Source organism: Scyliorhinus canicula, chromosome 9, assembly GCF_902713615.1.
Source record: "Scyliorhinus canicula chromosome 9, sScyCan1.1, whole genome shotgun sequence".
In the NCBI taxonomy this organism is placed as follows: Eukaryota; Metazoa; Chordata; class Chondrichthyes; order Carcharhiniformes; family Scyliorhinidae; genus Scyliorhinus; species Scyliorhinus canicula.
This window is the reverse complement of record NC_052154.1, coordinates 91735058-91760806: the sequence shown is the minus strand read 5'-3', so window position 1 is coordinate 91760806 and position 25749 is coordinate 91735058. Positions and strand designations below refer to the sequence as shown.

Here is a 25749-nt window from a genome sequence, read left to right as displayed (position 1 = left end):
GAAATTTGAAAAATAAAATGCATGTACTATTTCCATTAAATTAAATCATTTCGGTGACAATGTATTGCTGCTTCGTCTGCCAGATGTTCTCCCTTCCAGGGAGGCATTATTTCCTGTGTTTTCCTAATGTCATGCACGAATAGCGATTTTAACTCTTTTCCTTTAATTCTTTCCCAGTGCCACCAACACCGGTAAACATTACTCTCCTGTCCAAGTCGCCCCCAATACTCATTTGTACAACAGGTGGCTTCTTCCCGGAGGAACTTAACCTCACCTGGTACATAAATGGCACAGAGATCATATCTGGAGCAAATGGTACACAAAGATGGAACGAGAAAGGATTATATCGAGTTTCCAGCTCGCTCAAACCCGTGGACATCTGGTCGGTTTATACTTGCCAGGTTTCCCATGTTTCTCTCGGGAACCCAGCCAATGAGAGCTACTCCGATCGGGATCAGGGTAAGGGTGCTAAATTGCTCTTCTCAATTGTACGTTGTGGCTTTTGGGTCATGACAAGCGGGAGTTTTCTAACTCCCGCATTCTGCAGTACAACATTTTGGAATGGATACAGTAACGGACTTCACTGTGTTCATTGGAATGTCATAATATTTTTTTCACGAGTTTCCGCAAGAAATTGATGAAATTGGTGGACAAAGAGATCTGGGTGTTCAGTATAAGACTTTGGTTCGGCTACATTTGCAATACTGCATACAGTTCTGGTCGCCACATTACCAAAAGGATGTGGATGCTTTGGAGAAGGTGCAGAGAAGGTTCACCAGGATATTGCCTGGTATGAAGGGCGCTAGCTATGAAGATAGGTTGAGTAGATTAGGATTATTTTCATTAGAAAGACGGAGGTTGACGGAGGACCTCATTGAGATCTACAAAATCATGAGAGGTATAGACAGGGTGGAACACAAGAAGCTTTTTCCCAGAGCGGGGGACTCAATTACTAGTGGTCACGAGTTCAAGGTGAGAGGGGAAAAGTTTAAGGGAGATATGCGTGGAAAGTTCTTTAGGCAGAAGGTGGTGGGTGCCTGGAATGCATTGCCGGCGGAGGTGGTAGAGGCGGGCATGATAGCGTCATTTAAGATGTATCTAGGCAGATACATGAATGGGCAGGGAACAGAGGGATACAAATCCTGAGAAAATAGGAGACAGTTTTAAATAGAGGATCTGGATCGGCGCAGGTTTGGGGGGCCGAAGGGCCTGTCCCTGTGCTGTAATTTTCTTTTTTCTAATATGTCACGATGCAACGTACTGTGCTGTGCGATTCGATGGCAGGAGATTTAGCGCCGATGTGAGGAAAATTGTTTTACTCCAAGTTTCCTATCATTTTTGTGGATGTGTCATCCACAAGTCCCATGGTCCATATCTCTGATAGTGCCAGGACCACAGAGGCAAAAATAAATGGACTGTAATCTGAAACTGCCGGGAAACTAAGATTGTACTTATACAAGATGATAGGTGGGGTTATTGGGTTGCTGGGATCGGATGGATGTGTGGGCGTCAGTAGGATGCTTGTTCCAAGGGCCGGTGCTGACTCGACGGGTCTAATGGCCGCCTTCTGCACTGCACGTTCTATGATTCTACGATTGATTCTACCTACGAGCATACAAAATAAGAGAGGTATAACATTTGGCCCCTCCAGCGTGGACCGTCGTTCAATGAGATAATATGAATATAGAAAATAGGACAGGCATAGGCCATTCGGCCCTTCAACGCTCGTTTTCCATTCAAAATGATAGTGATTCTATCTCGCCATCATTCCACTGTGCTCGCAACATGCTGCTGGACATCTTGACATCGAGAAATTTATTTACATCCTAAATGCATTCAGCGATTTTTGCCTCCACAGCTTTCCGAGGTAGAGAACTCCACAAGTTCCCCACCCTTTGAATTAAGAAGTGGTGCAGTGGGTTAGCCCTGCAGCCTCAAGGCGCTGAGGTTCCCGGCTCTGGGCCACTGTCCGTGTGGAGTTTGCACATTCTCCCCATGTTTGCGCGGGTTTCACCCCGCACAACCCAAAGATGTGCAGGCTAGGTGGATTGGCCATGCTAAATTGCCCCTTAATTGGAAAAAAACGAATTGGAAAATTCTAAATTTATTTTAATAAAAAGAAGTGTCTCTTAATCTCAGTGCTAAATGACGTACCCGTACCCGAAACAACATCTCTGCATCCAGCCTGTCCAGCCCTGCGAGAATCTTTTATGATTTAATGAGATCCCCTGTAATTCTTCTAAATGTCACTGAATACAGGACCAGTCAACCAATCTGTCCTCATACGACACCCCTGCCATCCCAGTTGTCGTGGAAATCATAATAAAGACAAGTTCCTCGAGGTTCGGTTTAAGGAAATTTATTTACACAAATATATTGGCGGAGAGACAGTGTTCTGGCTGCAAAGCCGTTGCACTGCACTCCGGGATTCGATTGACGACAGCACGTTTTATAGTCTGAAATCACAGTTTGAAGTAAACAGACATGTTTATATTAAATAGACCTTGGAAAGTACGTAAACAGAAATACGTAGGACGTATGTTCTTGCCCTTGGCTAAGAACAACTCGAGTACACATTTTGTTATCTTTCGGAGGACAATGTGTTTTCATAATAAGGCTGAAACCAGAATATTTCAGCAGTACTTCATTTATGCTAATTTCCCTTCCACAATTCCCTCCTTGTTGATCTTTTGATCAACACATTTTAGTAAATTATTGTGTAGGCTGGATTATAATGTAAGGGGAACGGATGTATGACAGTTCCCTGTGTGTTATGAGCCTGGTAGCAAGGAGGCAAGGTGGCTAGGGCTGTTCCCGTGTTCATACAATAAAAATATCTTGCGCAACATTAAAACAATAACCATATGACAATCAAGATTACAATGGTGATTTTAATCCAGAACACAATCCTCTTTCCCAACGATCCTAACCACCCAAAGCCAAATTCCCATCGCTCACTTCCATGTAATCTTGTCACCTCTCTATGAATGTGATCCACCAGATTATCAAATTTTCTGAGTTATCAGGGATGTATGTGCAACAGTCAAGAACCTCCCTTTTCAGTTAACAAGAAATCAAGAGCCATTCTATTTGCAGGGCAACCGCTCTTATAGCAACCATCTGTTTTATTTTGGTTAATAGCTTCTGCAGTGTCATTAGCTACCTGCTCAAGGATGTCACGTAGTTCGTATGCATTAATGGCTATTCCTAATGGTGGTATCATTATTCCTGGCATTTATTCCAATGTCATAATACTTTGTGTTGTCCTATGATGGGGATGGTCCTGCAATTGCTGAATGTGATGCACGTAAGTAACTATGTATCCCAAATTGCAGGAGCCTTCCCACTTTTCTGGTATGGCCACAGATAAAATACGTGCCGTTTCATGAGGTCAGGTTTCCTTTACTATCGGTTAACATGAGTCTAATCGATCCCCTTCCTCCACTAGGCAAACTGTGGAGAAGATACTGAGGGATAGGATCTATTCAAATTTGGAAGAAAATGGATTTATCAGTGATAGGCAGCATAGTCTTGTGCAGGGAAGGTCATGTCTTACACACCTAATAGAATTCTTTGAGGAAGTGACAAAGTTAATTGGTGAGGGAAGGGCTGTAGATGTCATATACATGGACTTCAGTAAGGCATTTGATAAAGTTTCCCATGGCAGGTTGATGGACAAAGTGAAGTTGCATGGGGTTCAGGGTGTACAAGCTCGATGGATAAAGAACTGGCTGGGCAACAGGAGACAGAGAGTAGTGGCGGAAGGGAGTGTCTCAAAATGGAGAAAGTTGACTAGTGGTGTTCCACAGGGATCCGTGCTCGGACCACTGTTGTTTGTGATATACATAAATGATCTGGAAGAAGGTATAGGTGGTCTGATTAGCAAGTTTGCAGATGGGGCAGCACGGTAGCATGGTGGTTAGCATAAATGCTTCACAGCTCCAGGGTCCCAGGTTCGATTCCCGGCTGGGTCACTGTCTGTGCGGAGTCTGCACGTCCTCCCCGTGTGTGCATGGGTTTCCTCCGGGTGCTCCGGTTTCCTCCCACAGTCCAAAGATGTGCGGGTTAGGTGGATTGGCCATGCTAAATTGCCCGTAGTGTCCTAAAAAGTAAGGATGGGGGGGGTTGTTGGGTTACAGGTGTAGGGTTGATACGTGGGTTTGGGTAGGGTGATCATTGCACGGCACAACATCGAGAGCAGAAGGGCCTGTTCTGTGCTGTACTGTTCTATATGATTCTATTTGTATTGAAATGGGCGGACGAAATTGCCTGACAGAATTTTATGGCAAACAAGAGGGCAAAGTGACCTGGAAAGAGAAGCAATGACCCGCTACATTTGAAAGACAACAACCTCCCCGAGAGAGCCATTATTTACTCCTGTAAAGCATTTATGCTAACCACCATGCTACCGTGCTGCCCCAAATACAAATCATACAAATACAAATCCCTTGTATTACTTTTTTTCTTTTGGCCTCTTTGATCATTTCTCCTATTTGCTTTGCCTTAGCGGGATGTATTACGGCCAATGTTAAATGGGGTTCTGATGTTAAGCCCATCCTAAAAAGGTCCCTCTGACTATGGGTCAACTTTACTAACATTCCTAATCCCACAACACCGAAAAATAAAAATGAGTGATATGCAACGAAGTCTGCTTTCCTAAGTGACTTTGTGTTTGTAAATTGTATGTGTGCTCATCCTCACGAGCAGACCAAGCCATGCAATGGGTCACTATATTCTCTCATCTGGCCTCTATCAGGTGTTTTAATAGCTGTGCCAAGGGTCATTAATCTTTTGTAAGACTTCCTGCAGTTTTTAATTTTTTTTAACAGTAGTACTGTAAGGGTTAACGTTCAGCTGCCAGCATAGAACACAGACACAGAGCGATCGGGCGCAGGCTCAGAAGTTATTTAATTTTCCAGCTGGTGAGTTCATATTTGAGACAGTTCTATAAACTTTCCATTGTCAATGCAATGTGTTACCGCTCCTAATTTGCAGAGTGTCTGTCTGTCTAATCGGGCCAGGTGTCGCTCGTTACGGTACATACTTCCTGGGGGTTAAATGTTTCTTGGCGCCTTGCATGATTGCCTCTTTCCCTCTATTTGCTAACCACTGTTCGAGGGACTCATTTCCTTCATTCAAATGATTGTCATTATTGGGAACTCAGCCCCCATTTATGCCGGATGGGACTGCAGTCCCATCCTTCAAAGCTGGCCAAGATGCACGATAAGAGTATTTTAGAAGCAGCAAAACATTCCCTGTGACGGGGCTATAAATAGCACACATTTAAGTCAATTTCCAATGATTGTTTTTATAGGCATTAGCTATTCTTAGAGATGTATGTTTTTCTTTGCCAATCAGAAAATGTCAACTGTCCACTGAAATGGTTAATGTTTCCTGCAGAGAACTTGGAATGAAGCCATTTACATCTTTTCACGTAGTCTAAAAACTTATTCATATTCAATTACTTTTATTCGTAAAGGCACTTTTTTTCTTTTTAACTGATCATAATTTCCAATCTTTCAGTTCATTAGAGGAATCTCAACAAAAATCACTTAAGTTAGAATCTCTGATTCACAGTGGCAGACGATAAAAAATACAATCCACTTAGCACGTCATGCTTTGACTAAAATTAATTGGTTAAACAAAACACACAGATTCTCACAGCTCACAAATATCACAGTTAACCGTTAGCCTTAACTCACACACAAATCAGAATTCCTTTTTCTACAGGAACCCATCTGTTACACTTTTACCTTAATCTTCTATTTACTTTAACTCGCCTGTTTTTTTTTTTTCCGAGGGGGTCAGCTTCATTAGATTCCTATGGGGGACATATAGGTTTTCCTACCTCAATCCGTTGCTTTACGATTGATTATTTTTATTTTCTTACTCATTTTGACTCCCTTATCTGTCCTCTTTAAGGATTTCACCTTCTTTCTCACTCCGGATGTCTTTATCGAGGCATTGGAACGACCTGTGAGGGGGCGTCGAGTTTATTGCACACTGTTCCTTCTGCAAAATACTTTAGAACATATACATAACAATAACAACGACCACGGAAATCATTTACAAATACTACAGGGAGCGCACATGAACCTTCTTTCATGAACTTCAAAGTCTTTTTTTAAATTTTAGTCTCTGAGGCACCTTTTTCTTCCCATGCAGCGATCATGAATTTATTAATTACGATAAATCTCCTAGCAGGAGTCACTGGCGAGTAATTAAGGCTGCCGAGCAGCAGAGCCCCCTTTCAGCTGGGGTCGTGCTTTGGCTCTCTCCCTTTCAGCTGAGAGAGTCCTGTTTAGAGATTCGTTTCTGGGTTCACTGCCTGTTAAGTTAGGGAAACTGTCGTGGAAATCATAATAAAGACAAATTCCTCGAGGTTCAATTGAAGGAAATTTATTTACACAAATATATTTGCAGAGAGAGAGTGTTCTAGCTGCAAAGCCATTGTACTGCACTCTGAGATTCGATTGAAGACAGCATGTTTTATCGTCTGAAATCACAGTTTGAAGTAAACAGCCATTTTTATATTAAATAGATCTTGGAAGGTACGTAAGCTGAAATACGTAGGACGTATGTTCTTGCCCTTGGCTAAGAACAACTCGAGTACACATTTTGTTATCTTTCGGAGGACAATGTGTTTTCATAATAAGGCTGTAACCAGAATATTTCAGCAGTTATGCTAATTTATGCTAATTTCCCTTCCACACCAGGCATTAGTCTTATAAACATTTGCTGCACTCCATCAAAGACTAGTGTATCTGTCTTAGATGTGGAGACCAAAACTCCATACAATACTCCAGGCGTGGTCTCATCAAGGCCCTGTACAGCTGCAAGATGGTATCCTTGCTCATGTACTCAAGTCCTCGTTCTTTGAACACCAACATACCATTTGCATTCCTAATGAGTGGCTGTATCAACATGTTTCTTTCAGTGGCAGATGTACCAGTATTCCCAGGTCCCTTTGAATGTCAACATTTCCCAATCTATCACGATTTAAATTAATATCTGCCATTTTGTTATCTGACCAAAGTGAATAACGTCACCGGTATCCATGCTATACTGCATCTTTCACATATTTGCCCACTCACTCAACTTGTCTAAATCACATTGAAGCATCTTCATATCCTTTTCAGCACAGACCTTCCCAAAAGTTTTTGGGTCGTCAGGGAACTTGGAATTATTTCCCTCGTCCAATCATTGATGTATATTCTGAATAGCTCGGGCTCAAACATTGACCCTTCCGGGAGACCTATCGTCACCGCCTGCCACTTGAAAAAATACCCAATTATTCCTACTCTATGTTTGCTGTCTGTTGACCAATCCACACCGCATGCTAACATATTGCCCCCATTCTCGTGTGCTTGATCTTGCACACTGACCTGTCATGTTATCAAAAACTTTCGTAAAATTCAAATATCTCAAATCCGCTGTTTCACTGTTCTACTAGATACATCCTCAACAACTTTAGTCACTTTATGAAACATGATTTACCTTTCATAAATCCATGATGGGTTTCTCTAAACCCGTTAATCATTTCTAAGTGCTGTTATCACATCCTTTATAATAGACTCTAGCATTTTCCCTCTTCCTGATGTGAAACTATGTGGCCAAATTCCCTATTTTCTCCGTCCATCTTTAAATTGGGGAATTCAGCTTGCCACTCTCCAATCTGATGGGACAGCTACATAATCGACATGCTACAAACGCATGCATCAACTCCATCACCACCACCTTAACTCTCTTGGAATGTCAGCCCCTGGGGATTTATCGCCTTCTCGTCCTGTTAATTTCTCCAGCTACTTTTATTAATACATATTCCCTTCAGTTCCTCGTTCTCATTAGACAGTTGGTCCGTTGCATTTCCTGGAAGTTATTTGTGCCTTCCTCCATGAAGAAAAAACAAAATATATTATTTATTTATTTCTGCAATTTCCATGTTCTCTGTCATCAATTCTCCCCTTTCAAACTGTAAGAGACCTACATTTGGACTCACTAATCTTTTGTTGTTTACATGCCCATAGAAACATATATAGTCTGCTTTTATGTTCATTGCAAGTTTACTCATTCCTTATTTCCACCCTCCTTAATTAATCTCTTTTTCATTCGTTGCTTAATTCTGATCTGTTTCCAATCATCAGGCTTATTGAATTTCCGAGAAACTTCATACGACTCCTCTTTGGATCTATTACTATCCTTCGAATTATTTTGTTACCCACATTTGGGCCGCTTTTCTTGCTTTGATTCTGAGCCAGAAAGGAGTGTGTAACGTGTTCAATGCATGCATTCATTCCTTAACATGCCCCATTGCCTATTCACCATGATACATTTCAATGAAAGTCCCCAATCTATCTCAGCCACCGCATAGCTTGGTAATTGCCTTTGTTTACAGTGAGGATCATAGTTTCAGATCGGACTTCTTCACTTTCATTCCTAATGAAGAATTCTCTCATGTTATGCTCACTGCGTCCAAAAGGACCCTGCATAGTAAGATTCTTAATTAACTTATTCTCATTACACAATACTAAATCCACATAACGTGTTTCCAAATTGGTTCACCGACATACTGATCTAAAACAATCCTCCCTTATGCACTCCAATAACTTGTCAAACACCGTACTATTGCTCATTTCGTTTTTCCGATCTATTTGTAAATTAACGTCTCCCATGCTTATTCTAGAATCCTTGTTACACACAACTCTAATTTATTTTTTAGTGCCATCCCCTACCATCTACCATATCACCGCTGTTTGCAAGCCTATAGGCAACTCCCACTTTCATAACAACATAAGAACATAAGATCTAGGAGCAGGAGTAGGCCATCTGGCTCCTCGAGCCTGCTCCACCATTCAATGAGATCATGGCTGATCTTTTGCGGACTCAGCTCCACTTTCCGGCCTGAACACCATAAACTTTAATCCCTTTATTCTTCAAAAAATTATCTATCTTCTACCTTAAAAACATTTAATGAAGGAGCCTCAACTGCTTCACTGGGCAAGGAATTCCACAGATTCACAACCCTTTGGGTGAAGAAGTTCCTCCTAAACTCAGTCCTAAATCTACTTCCCCTTATTTTGAGGCTATGCCCCCTAGTTCTGCTTTTACCCGCCAGTGCAAACAACCTGCCCACATCTATCCTATTTATTCCCTTCATAATTTTATGTTTCTATAAGATCCCCCCTCATCCTTCTAAATTCCAATGAGTACAATCCCAGTCTACTCAACCTCTCCTCGTAATCCAACCCCTTCAGATCTGGGATTAACCTAGTGAATCTCCTCTGCACACCCTCCAGTGCCAGTACGTCCTTTCTCAAGTAAGGAGACCAAAACTGCACATGATACTCCAGGTGTGGCCTCAGTAACACCTTATACAATTGCAGCATAACCTCCCTAGTCTTAAACTCCATCCCTCTAGCAATGAAGGACAAAATTCCATTTGCCTTCTTAATCACCTGTTGCACCTGTAAACCAACTTTCTGTGACTTATGCACTAGCACACCCAGGTCTCTCTGCACAGCAGCGTGCTTTAATATTTTATCATTTAGATAATAATCCCGTTTGCTGTTATTCCTACCAGAATGGATAACCTCACATTTGTCAACATTGTATTCCATCTGCCAGACCCTAGCCCATTCACTTAACCTATCCAAATCCTTCTGCAGACTTCCGGTATCCTCTCCACTTTTTGCTTTACCATTCATCTTAGTGTCATCTGTAAACTTGGACACATTGCCCTTGGTCCACAACTCCAAATCATCTATGTAAATTTTGAACAATTGTGGGCCCAACGTGGATCTCTGAGGGACACCACTAGCTACTGATTGCCAACCAGAGAAACACCCATTAATCCCCACTCTTTGCTTTCTATTAATTACCAATCCTCTATCCATGCTACTATTTTACCCTTAATGCCATGCATCTTTATCTGATGCAGCAACCTTTTGTGTGGCACCATGTCAAAGGCTTTCTGGAAATCCAGATATACCACATCCATTGGCTCTCCGTTATCTACTGCACTGGTAATGTCCTCAAAAAGTTCCACTAAATTAGTTAGGCACGACCTGCTCTTTATGAACCCATGCTGCGTCTGCCCAATGGGACAATTTCTATCCAGATGACCCGCTATTTCTTCCTTGATGATAGATTGCAGCATCTTCCCTACTACTGAAGTTATTCTCACTGGCCTATAATTACCCGCTCTCTGCCTACCTCCTTTTTTAAACAGTGATGTCAAGTTTGCTAATTTCCAATCCACCGGGACCACCCCAGAGTCCATTGAATTTTGGTAAGTTATCACCAGTGCATTTGTAATTTCCCTAGCCATCTCTTTTAGCACTCTGGGATGCATTTCATCAGAGCCACGAGACTTGTCCACTTTTAGACCCATTAGCTTGCCCATCACTACCTCTTTAGTGATAACAAACCTCTCCAGGTCCTCACCTGTCATAACTTCATTTCTATCAGCCCCTGTCATGTTATTTGTGTCTTCCACTGTGAAGACTGACCCAAAAAACCTGTTCAATTCCTCAGCCATTTCTTCATCTCCCATTATTAAAACTCCCTTCTCATCCTCTAAAGGATAATATTTACCTTAGCCATTCCGTTTTACTTCTGAACTCCACCTAGGTTGATCCATATCAGGATTTTCTGAGTCGATATCCTCTCTCACTCCTCCAATGATCTCATCCTTAACTAACAAAGCCACCCCCCTCCTCTTCACTTTTACCTGTCCTTGATTTAAAAAATTAGTACCATTGAATATTCAGTTGCCAGCTTTGGTCGCCCTGCAGCTGTGCCTCCATAATACCAACCTCAAAAATAATGCTAGAACTTTGCTGATTTGTATATGTTTCGAATATGACATGACCATCTACGTCTGATTATTTTGCCTAATTTCTCCTGCTAGCATATTCTCCGATTTTGCCTTCCTGCCACTACTAGCACTTTGCTACTACCTCACTTCCAGTACATAAACCGTGTGGCTACGGCCACCTGCATAGGCGTCAGCCAGACACATCTCACTGGGAGCAAAACTGAAACCAAGGGATAGATGGTCGTGGGAGGGAGTGGTGGGATGGTATTCGGGCGAATCACGGGTTAATATGGAGGGAACTTTCACACTCAAAAGTTGTTGAACTCACTGAAGGCTGTAACCTGCCCAATCGAAAGGTGTGGTTTTAGATAGATAGAACAGTACAGCACAGAACAGGCCCTTCGGCCCTCAATGTTGTGCCGAACAATGATCACCCTACTCAAACCCACGTATCCACCCTATACCCGTAACCCAACAACATTGGGTTGGAGGAATGGACCAGGGTGTCAAGGAGGGAGTTGTCCCTACGGAATGCTGACGAGGAATTCAGGGAAAGATGTGTTTGGTGGTGGCAGCATGCTGGAGAAGGCGGATATTGTTGTGGATGAGCTTTTATGCGTCGGTTGGAAGGGTGAAGAGAGGACAAGGGGAAAATTATCATGGTTCTGAAAGGACGGTGAAAGGTTAACGGCAGCGGTGTGGGTGAAGGTTCAAGCATGGTTGAGAGTCCTATCAACCACAGTGGGGAGAAACCTCGGCTAAGGAAAAACGTAAACATGTAAGAAGCTCTGTTTTCGAAGGTGGCATCATGGGAACAGATGAGTTTGATTGATTGATTTATTGTCATGGTGCAGGTGAAGAAACCGGGACAATAAGATAGAGTCCTTACAGGGAGTGGGATGCGAGGAGCTATAGTCGGGGTATGTTTGGGTGTTAGTGGGTTTGTAATAAATAGTGGTGGTCAGTCTATGAGCAGAAATTGAGACAGAGTGGTATCGGATGCGAAGTGCTGGAGGTAGTCCAAGTGAAAGTGCTGGAGGGGTGGAAAGTGGCAGTGAAATTGAGGAAGGCTTCCAGATCCAGACAGAAACATGAAGCGACGGCAGCATAGACATCGATGCAACGGTGAAAGAGTTGTGAGAGAGGGCCTGAGTAAGAATGAAACAATGGCATTTCAACATACCCCACCAAAATATGGGTCTGGCTGGCGTCCATGTAGGTGGCCATAGTGACACAGTTTGTGTACAGGAAATGAGGTCAGTTGAGTGAGAAATGGTTGAATGAGCGAATAGGTTCAGCTCAGCGGAGGAGAGTAATGGCGCCTGGGAATCGTTCGGGCCGCTGCTCGAGGAAGAAGTAGACCGGTTTCAGACCCTTCTCTTGGAGAATAGATGTATAGAGTAATTAGATATCCATCGTAAAGAGGAAGTGGTTAGTGTCAGAAACTAGAAAATGATGATATGAGGTAGGCTGTCGGAGGAAGAACAAATGTAGATGACAAGGGATTAGAAAATGGGGGTGAGAATAGGGTCTGGTTAGGTGAGAATCAGGCTGATGCTATGTGCCGACATAGGCAGTCATGTTGGTGGATTTTGCGAAGCGGATTGCGTGGGTTTGGGGGCGGAGAATTATGCATTTGGAAGCTGTGGAGGGAAAATCTCCAGAGGCGATGAGATCAATCAGGGAAACAATGGTTTGATGTCCGGTGGCGCGTTCATTGCCCAGGGGAGGAAGGAGGAAGTGTCTGACAGTTGGCATCCAGGCACTGCGTGGTGAAGATCATAAACAGAGCAACAGTTGCATCACCCTTGTCGGCACTTTTGACACCAAGGTATGAACCTAAGAGAACAGAACGCAAGACGCTCAGGAGTACAGTGGGTAAAAGGAGCAGAGAAATGGTGGCAACCGGAGATGCGCCGGTAGTTTTCAATGAAAAGGTGTCACGATGCACACTGATGTTACCTGCCAGTGTATGTCAATTTGGAATACCTGTTCATGAAGGTGCATAGTTTGAGGATGATTTTTTACAATTCCTTATGGCTGACAGTAAAGGTCTTTGCGAGATTGAATAATGGCATGTACAAGGGGGGGGGGGGGTGCTACTGCCTAAACTTTGCCTGGATTTGTCGCGTGCTGAAGATTGTATCCATCGTTGGTAGCCAGAAGTCAATTTGGGACTCAGGCATGAACTCTTCAACCACTGAGAGGAAGCAGTTGAAAAGGATTCTCGCGATGTGTAATTTCCGCAGTCGGACCTGTCTCTTTTCTTGCAGATGATCACTATTACGGAATTTCTGATATCTCCCAGCATGCTCTCTTCCTTCCAGCCAAGATTGGTGAGGTCGTGCCACCTTTCCATTGAGAACAATGTCAACAGTGCCTCTCCGCCGCCGTGTAGCACTTTAACAGGGGTTCCAGCTTCACTTCATGCCTTGTTGTTTTTCAGCTGTCAGGTGTTTTTTTCTCGACCTCACGGCAGGCTTGAAACATGCTGAGATGTTGGTGGGAACTCAGTTGCAGGATGGCATTGAGGGCACATGCATCGAGGCCTGCGGCTTGGTTGAGGAGGTCCACGATAGAACATAGAACAGTACAGCACAGAACAGGCCCTTCGGCCCTCAATGTTGTGCCGAGCCATGATCACCCTACTCAAACCCACGTATCCACCCTATACCCATAACCCAACAACACTCCCCTTAACCTTACTTTCATTAGGACACTACGGGCAATTTTAGCATGGCCAATCCACCTAACCCGCACATCTTTGGACTGTGGGAGGAAACCAGAGCACCCGGAGGAAACCCACGCACACAGGGGGAGGACGTGCAGATGCCACACAGACAGTGACCCAGCCGGGAATCGAACCTGGGACCCTGGAGCTGTGAAGCATTTATGCTAACCACCATGCTACCCTGCTGCCCTCTCTCCAGCGGGCATTGACTGCCTCTGTGCCTTTGATGAGCATCACTCCGTTTTTGGCTCTTGAGTGGTGTAGGTCCCTGGGTACTCGAACGATCGGTACCTTTAATTGTGCAGCAGAGCTGCGCACGTCATGGCTATCGAGGTTCCCTGTGCTCTACCATCCATCATCTGTTCTAAAGGTAACATGTCCTTTGATGAGCCTCGTTCTTCAGTTACCCGTTAGGATTGTTTCTTCTTGCTCGCGGTTTTGTGGTTTTGCCAGTTCATGGTGTGGAGATGCCGGAGATGGACTGGGGTGAGCACAGTAATAAGTCTCGCAACACCATGTTAAAGTCCAAAAGGTATGTTTCGAAACACTAGCTTTCGGGACACTGCTCCTTCCGCAGATTCACCTGAGGAAGGAGCTGCGCTCCAAAAGCTAGATATTGGAAATACACCTGTTGGACATTAACCTGGTGTTGTGAGACTTCTTACCATTGCCAGTCGATGAGAACCTTGCGTTTGCAATCTTGAAAAGAAAACGTCCTTATTGTTGCAAGCAGTCTTACATTAACACTGCAATGAAGTTACTGTGAAAATCCCCCAGTCAACACACTCCGGCGCCTGTTGGGGTACAATTTCAGAATGTCCAAATTCACTAACAAGCACGTCTTTCGGGATTTGTGGGAGGAAACCGGAGCACTCGGAGGAAACCCACGCAGACACGAGGAGGACATGCAGACTCAAACAGTGACCCAAGCGGGAATCGAACCTGGGATCCTCGTGCTGTGAGAATTCTTGAGAAACTAGTCTTGGTGTTTCCTGGTCGCCAGACTGAAAGTTTTGTCGCATTTGCTGACTATAGTGTGTTTTAGGGAGGACTAGGTGCTGTGGTAAGTCTGTAGCTCTGCTTCGCTGGTTGTCACGGTTGGCTATGGGTGGCTGGGTGAGTAGATCCTTCATCTCAGGGTCTTCCAGACCAGCAATATTGAGTCTCCTGCGTTTTTGCAGCCTCTGCTAGTTTGGGGCCAGGTTGATGGAGATGGTAGAGGGAATTAATCGACGGTCAGTCCAGCAGTCACCGGCTCCTGCTATAGCACAATTGATGCGGACATATTCGGGGTCTTTTGCCCTTAGTGTTGGGTGGAGTTACTGGGCTATGGGGATAGGGTGGAGGTATGGGCTTGGGTAGGGTGCTCTTTCCAAGACTCGATGGGCCAAATGGCCTTCTTCTGCACTGTAACTTCTATGTAAGGTCTCCTGCTCAGACGATGGTGACGTTAGGTTTAAGTGCTTGGCAGTTGCCCAGTGCTTGTCACTCTAGCGAAAAAGGTGTTTCTTATTTCTTTTTAATATAAATTTAGAGTACCCAATTCATTTTTCCAATTAAGGGGCAATTTAGTGTGGCCAATCCACGTATCCTGCACATCTTTGGGTTGTGGGGGCGAAACCCACGCAAACACGGAAGAATGTTCAAACTCCACACGGACAGTGACCCAGAGCCAGGATCGAACCTGGGACCTCAGCGCGTGAGACTGCGCCACCGTGCTGCCCTAAGGTGTTTGTTATGACAATGTCATGTTCTAGGAGGAATACTGATTCCTCTACCACCACCACCACCATCCCCACCCCCCACACACCCTTCCCTGCCTAACGTGCCTTTCCAAATGTTTCCACCCCTCCTGACTCTAGCATTGAAGTTGGCGATGAGAATCAACTTGTCTCCCTTTGGGATGCGCGACAGCGTTTGGTCGCGGCTGAAGTAGATTGCCTCTTCGTCCCGTCCGTTGCGTTTAGGGTCGCTGATGGCTCTGATGTGTTGCTTTGAGCGAGGGTGAGCCGTCGGGGCATCAGGTGGTCACTTAACCAACAGGACGATTCGTTGTTCGGCCAACCAATTTAGTTTATACGGCCAAGCTGACCCTCTTGAGACAGGTTTCAGATTTGCCGTCGGGAGAAGGTGCATCCGCGAACCGGTTCTTTAAACTGGGGTTCTCCAGCCAGTCGTGTCTGACTCAGGGCGGGCTGCCACTGTTGAGTGCCGGGGACCGAGTCTATGACAGCGATGCGACATTTAGGTCTATAGCTGTAAGAGGCGTCCATAAGCTTTCCGACCTTCCAGGTCCCGAAATTAATTTTGGTGATCGTGATGTGATTGGTGTGGAAAATGCCTGTGCATGTATTCTTTTAACATGGGTTGGTGACTGCACACCAACCACCGCACGGCCCAACTGGAGCGAGGTATTGGCCCCATGGCAGGGAAATCCCCGAGGGCTGGCAGACGGAGAGTAACTAACACGCGTCTTCCACCAGTCATCTGGCTGCCTGTCGATCACGTGGTTTTCGACATGGGCACAGTAAGTCATTGGTCAACACCGGGCGATCCCGCTCCTCGCCTTGCCTGGTCTCGACCGGCTCGACTCCTCGATGCTTGCTCTGCTCCCTGATCTCAACAGCACCTCTCGCTGTTCCTTCGGGGCCTTTTGTAGGCTCCCTGCTTCCCAGTCTCGCCTGGGTCGGGTCTTCGGTACTCCGTCTCCACTCCACTCGCTGATCCTCCTCTGCCTTTGTCGGCCTTAGCTTTTGGTCAGGCCCTCGATATTATCCCTGCTCCCTCGGTGCACCGTATGCATAGAACAGCTGAGTGAGTTCGATATCATCGTGATCATGCGGCACAGAAGGAGGCCATTTAGAACATAAGAACATAAGAACATAAGAACTAGGAGCAGGAGTAGGCCATCTGGCCCCTCGAGCCTGCTCCGCCATTCAATTAGATCATGGCTGATCTTTTGTGGACTCAGCTCCACTTTCCAGCCCGAACACCATAACCCTTAATCCCTTTATTCTTCAAAAAACTATCTATCTTTACCTTAAAAACATGTAATGAAGGAGCCTCAACTGCTTCACTGGGCAAGGAATTCCATAGATACACAACCCTTTGGGTGAAGAAGTTCCTCCTAAACTCAGTTCTAAATCTACTTCCCCTTATTTTGAGGCTATGCCCCCTAGTTCTTCTGTCACCCTCCAGTGGAAACAACCTGCCCGCATCGATCCTATCTATTCCCTTCATAATTTTAAATGTTTCTATAAGATCCCCCCTCATCCTTCTAAATTCCAACGAGTACAGTCCCAGTCTACTCAACCTCTCCTCATAATCCAACCCCTTCAGCTCTGGGATTAACCTAGTGAATCTCCTCTGCACACCCTCCAGCGCCAGTACGTCCTTTCTCAAGTAAGGAGACCAAAACTGAACACAATACTCCAGGTGTGGCCGCACTAACACCTTATACAATTGCAACATAACCTCCCTAGTCTTAAACTCCATCCCTCTAGCAATGAAGGACAAAATTCCATTTGCCTTCTTAATCACCTGTTGCACTTGTAAACCAACCTTCTGTGACTCATGCACTAGCACACCTAAGTCTCTCTGAACAGCGGCATGCTTTAATATTTTATCATTTAAAGAATAATCCCGTTTGCTGTTATTCCTACCAAAATGGATAACCTCACATTTGTCAACATTGTATTCCATCTGCCAGACCCGAGCCCATTCACTTAACCTATCCAAATCCCTCTGCAGACTTCCAGTATCCTCTGCACTTTTCGCTTTACCACTCATCTTAGTGTCATCTGCAAACTTGGACACATTGCCCTTGGTCCCCAACTCCAAATCACCAATGTAAATTGTGAACAATTGTGGGCCCAACACGGATCCCTGAGGGACACCACTAGCTACTGATTGCCAACCAGAGAAACACCCATTTATCCCAACTCTTTGCTTTCTATTAATTAACCAATCCTCTATCCATGCTACTACTTTACCCTTAATGCCATGCATCTTTATCTTATGCAGCAACCTTTTGTGTGGCACCTTGTCAAAGGCTTTCTGGAAATCCAGATATACCACATCCATCGGCTCCCCGTTATCTACTGCACTGGTAATGTCCTCAAAAAATTCCACTAAATTAGTTAGGCACGACCTGCCTTTTACGAACCCATGCTGCGTCTGCCCAATGGGACAATTTCTATCCAGATGCCTCGCAATTTCTTCCTTGATGATAGATTCCAGCATCTTCCCTATTACCGAAGTTAAACTCACTGGCCTATAATTTCCTGCTTTCTGCCTACCTCCTTTTTTAAACAGTGGCGTCACGTTTGCTAATTTCCAATTCAACGGGACCACCCCAGAGTCTAGTGAATTTCGGTAAATTATCACTAGTGCATCTGCAATTTCCCTAGCCATCTTTTTTAGCACTCTGGGATGCATTCCATCAGGGCCAGGAGACTTGTCTACCTTTAGCCCCATTAGCTTGCCCATCACTCCCTCCTTAGTGATAACAATCCTCTCAAGGTCGTCACCTGTCATAGCCTCATTTCTATCAGTCGCTGGCATGTTATTTGTGTCTTCCACTGTGAAGACCGACCCAAAAAACCTGTTCAGTTCCTCAGCTATTTCCTCATTTCCCATTATTAAAACTCCCTTCTCATCCTCTAAAGGACCAATATTTACCTTAGCCACTCTTTTTTGTTTTATATATTTGTAAAAACTTTTACTGTCTGTTTTTATATTCTGAGCAAGTTTACTCTCATACTCTATCTTACTTTGGAGTTAGCTTCTATATTGCTTTTCGGTGAAGCATTCCAGATCACATCAAAACGCTGTGTGAAGTACCTACCCACACATCACCTCTAATTCTGTAAAAATCAGCATAAATTTGTATTACTTGTTAAGCATATAGGAATGTTGCTTCTCATTTACCCCATCAAACTGCTCTGGATTATATACGAATTATAAATAATCGAAACTTCTCAACAAAAGTGAGTAGCGGCCCGAGTTTCTCTTGTCTCCGCACATGATTAAACCAATATTCTATTGAATATCTTCCACACGCCTTCAAATGCTTTGATACTTTCCTGAAATGCAGTTCTCAGATTTTGCAACGTTACTTCAAGTGAGAACGAATGAGTACTTTATAAATGTTGAAGATAACTTCATTTATTTTAAAATCAACTCCTTCAATATTAAAGTAAGGAATCGCCATTTTCTAACACATCAATTGACCTGCCACCATGAGTTATTTGCACACAAAACGTGCATGCCTTTCTGTTTCAGCAATAATTTCAGATACCATCATTTAGTCATCTTGCAGATGGGATCTAACATGATGTATCTAATGGTCAATTCATTATTTGAAACTCGTTTCTTGAATTCTGAGAGCAATTTTCCAACAATGAATGTTCCAATAGCTACTTTTCTGTAATTCGCACAAGTTATTTTTGGTCTATTTGGAAGCTTTGGGGAACCATAAGAGGTAGGCGAACCCATTATTGCGCATTATGGACAAAGTTGTACAATCATCGAGTAAAATATGACTTAAAATCTGAATAACCAACGGATTTTATCACAAATGGATGGTATGTGTTTTAATCTGTGATGGACTTTCATTGTTTAATACTGGCACTCTTGAGCTTCGCGGAGAAAGAAACTGGAAGGCGCCTTCGTCCCTCCTTTACTATGTCGGTGCGGCCTGTTTACCTTTGTTGCTTAATTGTTTTAGTATCATAATCTCATTAAAATGTTACTATTGCACTTTTTCTGTCTCGTTTAGATAAGCCAGAAGAGAATTTCCCCTCTGCCCTTCTGGTTGGCTTTGCAGCAGGTGGATTAGTCATGTTAGTGATGATGGTGACACTGACGATTCTCGTAATGCCATGCAAATCTGATGGTAAGATGTGACACTTCCTGATTCACAACAGGCATCTTCCGTCCAGATGCAATGTAATGCTATGATGTGGAGATGCCGGCGTTGGACTGGGATGAGCACAGTAAGAAATCTTCCAACACCAGGTTAAAGATTCACCTGAGGAAGGAGCAGTGCTCCGAAAGCCAGTGTTTGAAACAAACCTGTTGGACTTTAACCTGGTGTTGTAAGACTTCTTAATGTAATACTATGGCAGGGGCCAGTTTAAATGGTGCTGACTGGGATCCAGATTTCGAGAGCAGTGTCTATTGCTGTCAGAGAGTTTGCCCTGTTGGGACCCAGTGTTCTGACGAGGACAGGATCTAAATTGGAAATACACATCCAAATAGGTTCAGTAGCTACGAACAGTTCTTGCTTTTGTTCTTGGCTATGACTGAAGGTGAAGATGCGAATTATATACATAATATGCCGCAAACATTGCACTGAGCTTGGAGGAGCAGAAACCCTATGCAGAAATCTTCATCCAGAATTTATAATTCAAAACGGACTATTCAAAGTTAAAAAAAAGCTGGATAAATTCGGAAGGTCCGATGGTATCTGTCGAGATAAAGGAGAGTTAAAGTTTTAGGTCGATGACATTGGGTGAGAAGCCGGATCTGCAACGGTAACTATTTTTACCTCCACATATAAAGCCTAACCTATGTTGGTTCTGACAGACGGTATGAAGAGAGAAACTCCTTTGAAATAAATACAAATGTTTTCAGCATTTTGTGTTTTTATTTCATATTTCAAGCACGTGCGGCATTTTGTTTTGCATGTAACACTGCGCGTTCTGTTGGAGCGCGGTTCCCATCTCATCCACCAGTGGGAGCGGATGCTAGGGTTCTGCTGATGATGAGTCCGGTCACAATACTCGAATATTGAGTATTTTCTGGCGGGCACCTGATGAACTTGATCATGAACGTAATTTCATTTTTTTCTGATAGACCGGGCGATTACGGAAGACATGACCGACCAGTTTGATGAACAGGTCAGTTTCAGGGGAATACGATTGCGACATAGGCTGCTATTTCAATTCAATGAACACTTACACGGTAGTTATGCTGACATGTTTGGGACAGAGTGCTGCTGCGAAAGGAACACGTGGCCAAAAAAAAACCTGAGTTGATTGTATCCTCAATGCCTTCCTCTAATATGAAGTGTAGTCGATGACCAGTCAGAACAATAATGATACCCGAGTCTAAGATCGCCTCGTAGACAGCATTGCTGCTGTTGGCGTTTTTTAATGACGGTTGAGAGCTCAATCACTCATCAGAGGAGACACAGCCAGGTCCATTCTCTGATCAACCGATATCCTTTCCAATGGCCATTGCAACAACCTTGAGTGCTGCGCAGCGTTGTTCGCTGACAGATGCAACGACACTTTACTGGCCCCAGGGCCACTGCAGAAAAAGTGACCTTCTCAAGTAATCAAATAGAGAAATGCTGTGATGTCGGACTAAGATCAAAAAGACCAAAAGAAAACAAAATGCTGCAGCTGGATTTTTCTGTCGTCTTAGATGGCGCCGAAGCGTAGCGACTCTCAGTGAGCTCTCACCGCCAGATTCCCTTGCTATATAGAACATAGAACATAGAACAGTACAGCACAGAACAGGCCCTTCGTCCCTAGATGTTGTGCCGAGCAATGATCACCCCACTGAAGCCAACGTATCTACCCTGTACCAGTAGCCCCCCCCCCCCCCCCCACCCCCACCCAATTAAACTTATTTTTTAGGACACTAAGGGCAATTTAGCATGGCCAATCAACCTAACCCGCACATCTTTGGACTGTGGGGGGAAACCGGAGCACCCGGAGGAAACCCACGCACACGGGGAGGATGTGTATCTTTTATAACCGTTATTATAGTATAGAACATAGAACATTACAGCGCAGTACGGGCCCTTCGGCCCTCGATGTTGCGCCGACCTGTGAAACCATTTGAAGCCTATCTGACCTACACTATTCCATTTTCATCCATATGTCTATCCAGTGACCACTTAAATGCCCTTCAAGTTGGCGAGTCTACTACTGTTGCAGGCAGGGCGTTCCAAACCCCTACTACTCTCTGAGTAAAGAAACTGCCTCTGACATCTGTCCTATATCTACTACCTCTAAATTTAAAGCTATGTCCCCTCGTGTTGGTCATCACCGTCCGTGGAAAGAGACTCTCACTGTCCAGCCTATCTAACCCTCTATCTTATATGTCTCTACTAATTCACCTCTCAGCCTTCTCCTATCTAGCAAAAACAACCTCAAGTCATAGAACATAGAACATAGAACGATACAGCGCAGTACAGGCCCTTCGGCCCTCGATGTTGCACCGACATGGAAAAAATCTAAAGGCCATCTAACCTACACTATGCCCTTATCATCCATATGCTTATCCAATAAATTTTTAAATGCCCTCAATGTTGGCGTGTTCACTACTGTTGCAGGTAGGGCATTCCACGGCCTCACCACTCTTTGCGTAAAACACCCACCTCTGACCTCTGTCCTATATCTATTACCCCTCAATTTAAGGCTATGTCCCCTCGTGCTAGCCACCTCCATCCGCGGGAGAAGGCTCTCGCTGTCCACCCTATCTAACCCTCTGATCATTTTGTATGCCTCTATTAAGTCACCTCTTAACCTTCTTCTCTCTAACGAAAACAACCTCAAGTCCATCAGCCTTTCCTCATAAGATTTTCCCTCCATACCAGGCAACATCCTGGTAAATCTCCTCTGCACCCGTTCCAAAGCTTCCACGTCCTTCCTATAATGAGGCGACCAGAACTGTACGCAATACTCCAAATGCGGCCGTACTAGAGTTTTGTACAACCGCAACATGACCTCATGGCTCCGGAACTCAATCCCTCTACCAATAAAGGCCAACACACCATAGGCCTTCTTCACAACCCTATCAACCTGGGTGGCAACTTTCAGGGATCTATGTACATGGACACCGAGATCCCTCTGCTCATCCACACTACCAAGAATTTTACCATTAGCCAAATATTCCACATTTCTGTTATTCTTTCCAAAGTGAATCACCTCACACTTCTCCACATTAAACTCCATTTGCCACCTCTCAGCCCAGCTCTGCAGCTTATCTATGTCCCTCTGTAACCTGCAACATCCTTCCGCACTGTCTACAACTCCACCGACTTTAGTGTCGTCTGCAAATTTACTCACCCATCCTTCTGCGCCCTCCTCTAGGTCATTTATAAAAATGACAAACAGCAACGGCCCCAGAACAGATCCTTGTGGTACGCCACTCGTAACTGAACTCCATTCTGAACATTTCCCATCAACCACCACTCTCTGTCTTCTTTCAACTAGCCAATTTCTGATCCACATCTCTAAATCACCCTCAATCCCCAGCCTCCGTATTTTCTACAATAGCCGACCGTGGGGAACCTTATCAAACGCTTTACTGAAATCCATATACACCACATCAACTGCTCTACCCTCGTCCACCTGTTCAGTCACCTTCTCAAAGAACTCGATAAGGTTTGTGAGGCATGACCTACCCTTCACAAAACCATGCTGACTGTCCCTAATCATATTATTCCTATCTAGATGATTATAAATCGTATCTTTTATAATCCTCTCCAAGACTTTACCCACCACAGACGTTAGGCTCACCGGCCTATAGTTACCGGGGTTATCTCTACTCCCCTTCTTGAACAAAGGGACCACATTTGCTATCCTCCAGTCCTCTGGCACTATTCCTGTAGCCAATGATGACCTAAAAATCAAAGCCAAAGGCTCAGCAATCTCTTCCCTGGCTTCCCAGAGAATCCTAGGATAAATCCCATCCGGCCCCGGGGACTTATCTATTTTCACCTTGTCCAGAATTGCCAACACTTCTTCCTTACGCACCTCAATGCCATCTATTCTAATAGCCTGGGTCTCAGCATTCTCCTCCACAATATTATCTTTTTCTTGAGTGAATACTGACGAAAAGTATTCATTTAGTATCTCGCTTATCTCCTCAGCCTCCACACACAACTTCCCACCACTGTCCTTGACTTGCCCTACTCTTACCCTAGTCATTCTTTTATTCCTGACATACCTATAGAAAGCTTTTGGGTTTTCCTTGATCCTACCTGCCAAAGACTTCTCATGTCCCCTCCTTGCTCGTCTCAGCTCTCTCTTTAGATCCTTCCTCGCTTCCTTGTAACTATCAAGCGCCCCAACTGAAACTTCACGCCTCATCTTCACATAGGCCTCCTTCTTCCTCTTAACAAGAGATTCCACTTCTTTGGTAAACCACGGTTCCCTCGCTCGACCCCTTCCTCCCTGCCTGACTGGTACGTACTTATCAAGAACATGCAATAGCTGTTCCTTGAACAAGCTCCACATATCCAGTGTGCCCAACCCTTGCAGCCTACTTCTCCAACCAACACATCCTAAGTCATGTCTAATGACATCATAATTGCCCTTCCCCCAGCTCAGTCCCTGAGCCTCTCCTCCTAAGACATTCCCTCCATACCAGGCAACATCCTAGTAAATCTCCTCTGAACCCTTTCCAAAGTATCCACATCCTTCCTATAATGTGGTGACCAGAACTGCACGCAGTACTCCAGGAGCCGCCGCACCAGAGTTATGTACAGCTGCAGCATGACCTTGTGACTCCGAAACTCAATCCCCCAACTGTTGTATGTTTTCATGTATGGAGCGATCTGCGTGGACCATGAGCAGAAAACTACATTTCACTGGAGCTGGATAGGAGTGACAATAAATTAATTAATTAAATTAATAAATACATTCACTGTTCAGTAACGCATGCGCGAGTCCGTGGCCATTCGAGCAGCACAGAATATAGAACATAGAACAGTACAGCACAGAACAGGCCCTTCGGCCCTCAATGTTGTGCCGAGCCATGATCACCCTACTCAACCCCACGTATCCACCCTATACCCGTAACCCAAACCCCCCTTAACATTACTTTTATTAGGACACTACGGGCAATTTAGCATGGCCAATCCACCTAACCCGCACATCTTTGGACTGTGGGAGGAAACCGGAGCACCCGGAGGAAACCCACGCACACAGGGGGAGGACGTGCAGACTCCACACAGACAGTGACTCAGCCGGGAATCGAACCTGGGACCCTGGAGCTGTGAAGCATTTATGCTAACCACCATGCTACCCTGCTGCCATGAGTCCTGTCAACACAGATTGTGAACGAATATTCAAATAAATGACACTATTTGAGAAGTTGTCCTGGATATCCTTCATAAGAATATTATAAGAGGGGTAAAGTTACTTACATGCCTGATCTACGGGAGGAATTAAACTCACTCGATCTATGTATTATTTGGGGGGATTTTGCCCTTTCATTTTTGGGATTAAATATATTGGCAGTATTTCTTCAAACTCTCTCCCCAGAGTTTGCACGGAACAAAGACGGGGAATCCAATATACGCTGATATCAACTTCAGAGAACAGGGGGAAACTGGGAAACCGGGACAAGGGAAAAAGAGCACCGAATATGCTCAGGTACGACCAAGTAATATAAAAATCCATTCCAACCAGGGCCGCCCTGACACAACTCTGATCTCAGTAATATGCAATCAAACATTTAAATAATTAATCTGAGTAACAGCTGCTACTGAAATGCCATTGTTATTTTCACAGATAAAGCACGGAATTGACGGTAACCTGATTTATGCGTCGTTGGATGTCACCGATGTCCAAACTGGGGCAAGTAGGAAAGCGGGTAAAAGTCGAGTGGAGTACGCAGTGGTCAACATAAACAAACCAAGCGAAAGATCCTGCATTGCGTGAGCACCACCAATATTGGGGGCAGCAGGGTAGCATGGTGGTTAGCATAAATGCTTCACAGCTCCAGGGTCCCAGGTTCGATTCCCGGCTGGGTCACTGTCTGTGTGGCGTCTGCACGTCCTCCCCCTGTGTGCGTGGGTTTCCTCCGGGTGCTCCGGTTTCCTCCCACAGTCCAAAGATGTGCGGGTTAGGTGGATTGGCCATGCTAAATTGCCCGTAGTGTCCTAATAAAAGTATGGTTAAGGGGGGGGGGTTGTTGGGTTACGGGTATAGTGTGGATACGTGGGTTTGAGTAGGGTGATCATGGCTCGGCACAACATTGAGGGCCGAAGGGCCTGTTCTGTGCTGTACTGTTCTATGTTCTAATATCCAGTAATGTTGCAGATACGCGTGGGCTGGCCGTCCTATGGCCCAATCGTTATGCAAACTTTACGCAGCAGGCTGAATGCAGACTGTATTTCAATTGATTGGAACGGGGAGGATGCAGAAGGAGATGTGATTGCAGTAAGATTCTATCATAA

At 44.6% G+C, this 25749-nt stretch overlaps 1 protein-coding gene across 1 annotated transcript in view; it reads left to right on the top strand.

Annotated features, from left to right (window-relative positions):
- Positions 1-25749, top strand: part of LOC119970902 (tyrosine-protein phosphatase non-receptor type substrate 1-like) — a 60603-nt gene that overhangs the window by 8766 nt on the left and 26088 nt on the right. Inside the window, exons 3-7 of the mRNA XM_038806011.1 lie at positions 178-459; positions 19327-19443; positions 20406-20449; positions 24833-24943; positions 25082-25151. Of these exons, the coding sequence (XP_038661939.1) occupies positions 178-459; positions 19327-19443; positions 20406-20449; positions 24833-24943; positions 25082-25151 (624 nt within the window). The remainder of the gene's footprint in view (positions 1-177; positions 460-19326; positions 19444-20405; positions 20450-24832; positions 24944-25081; positions 25152-25749) is intronic.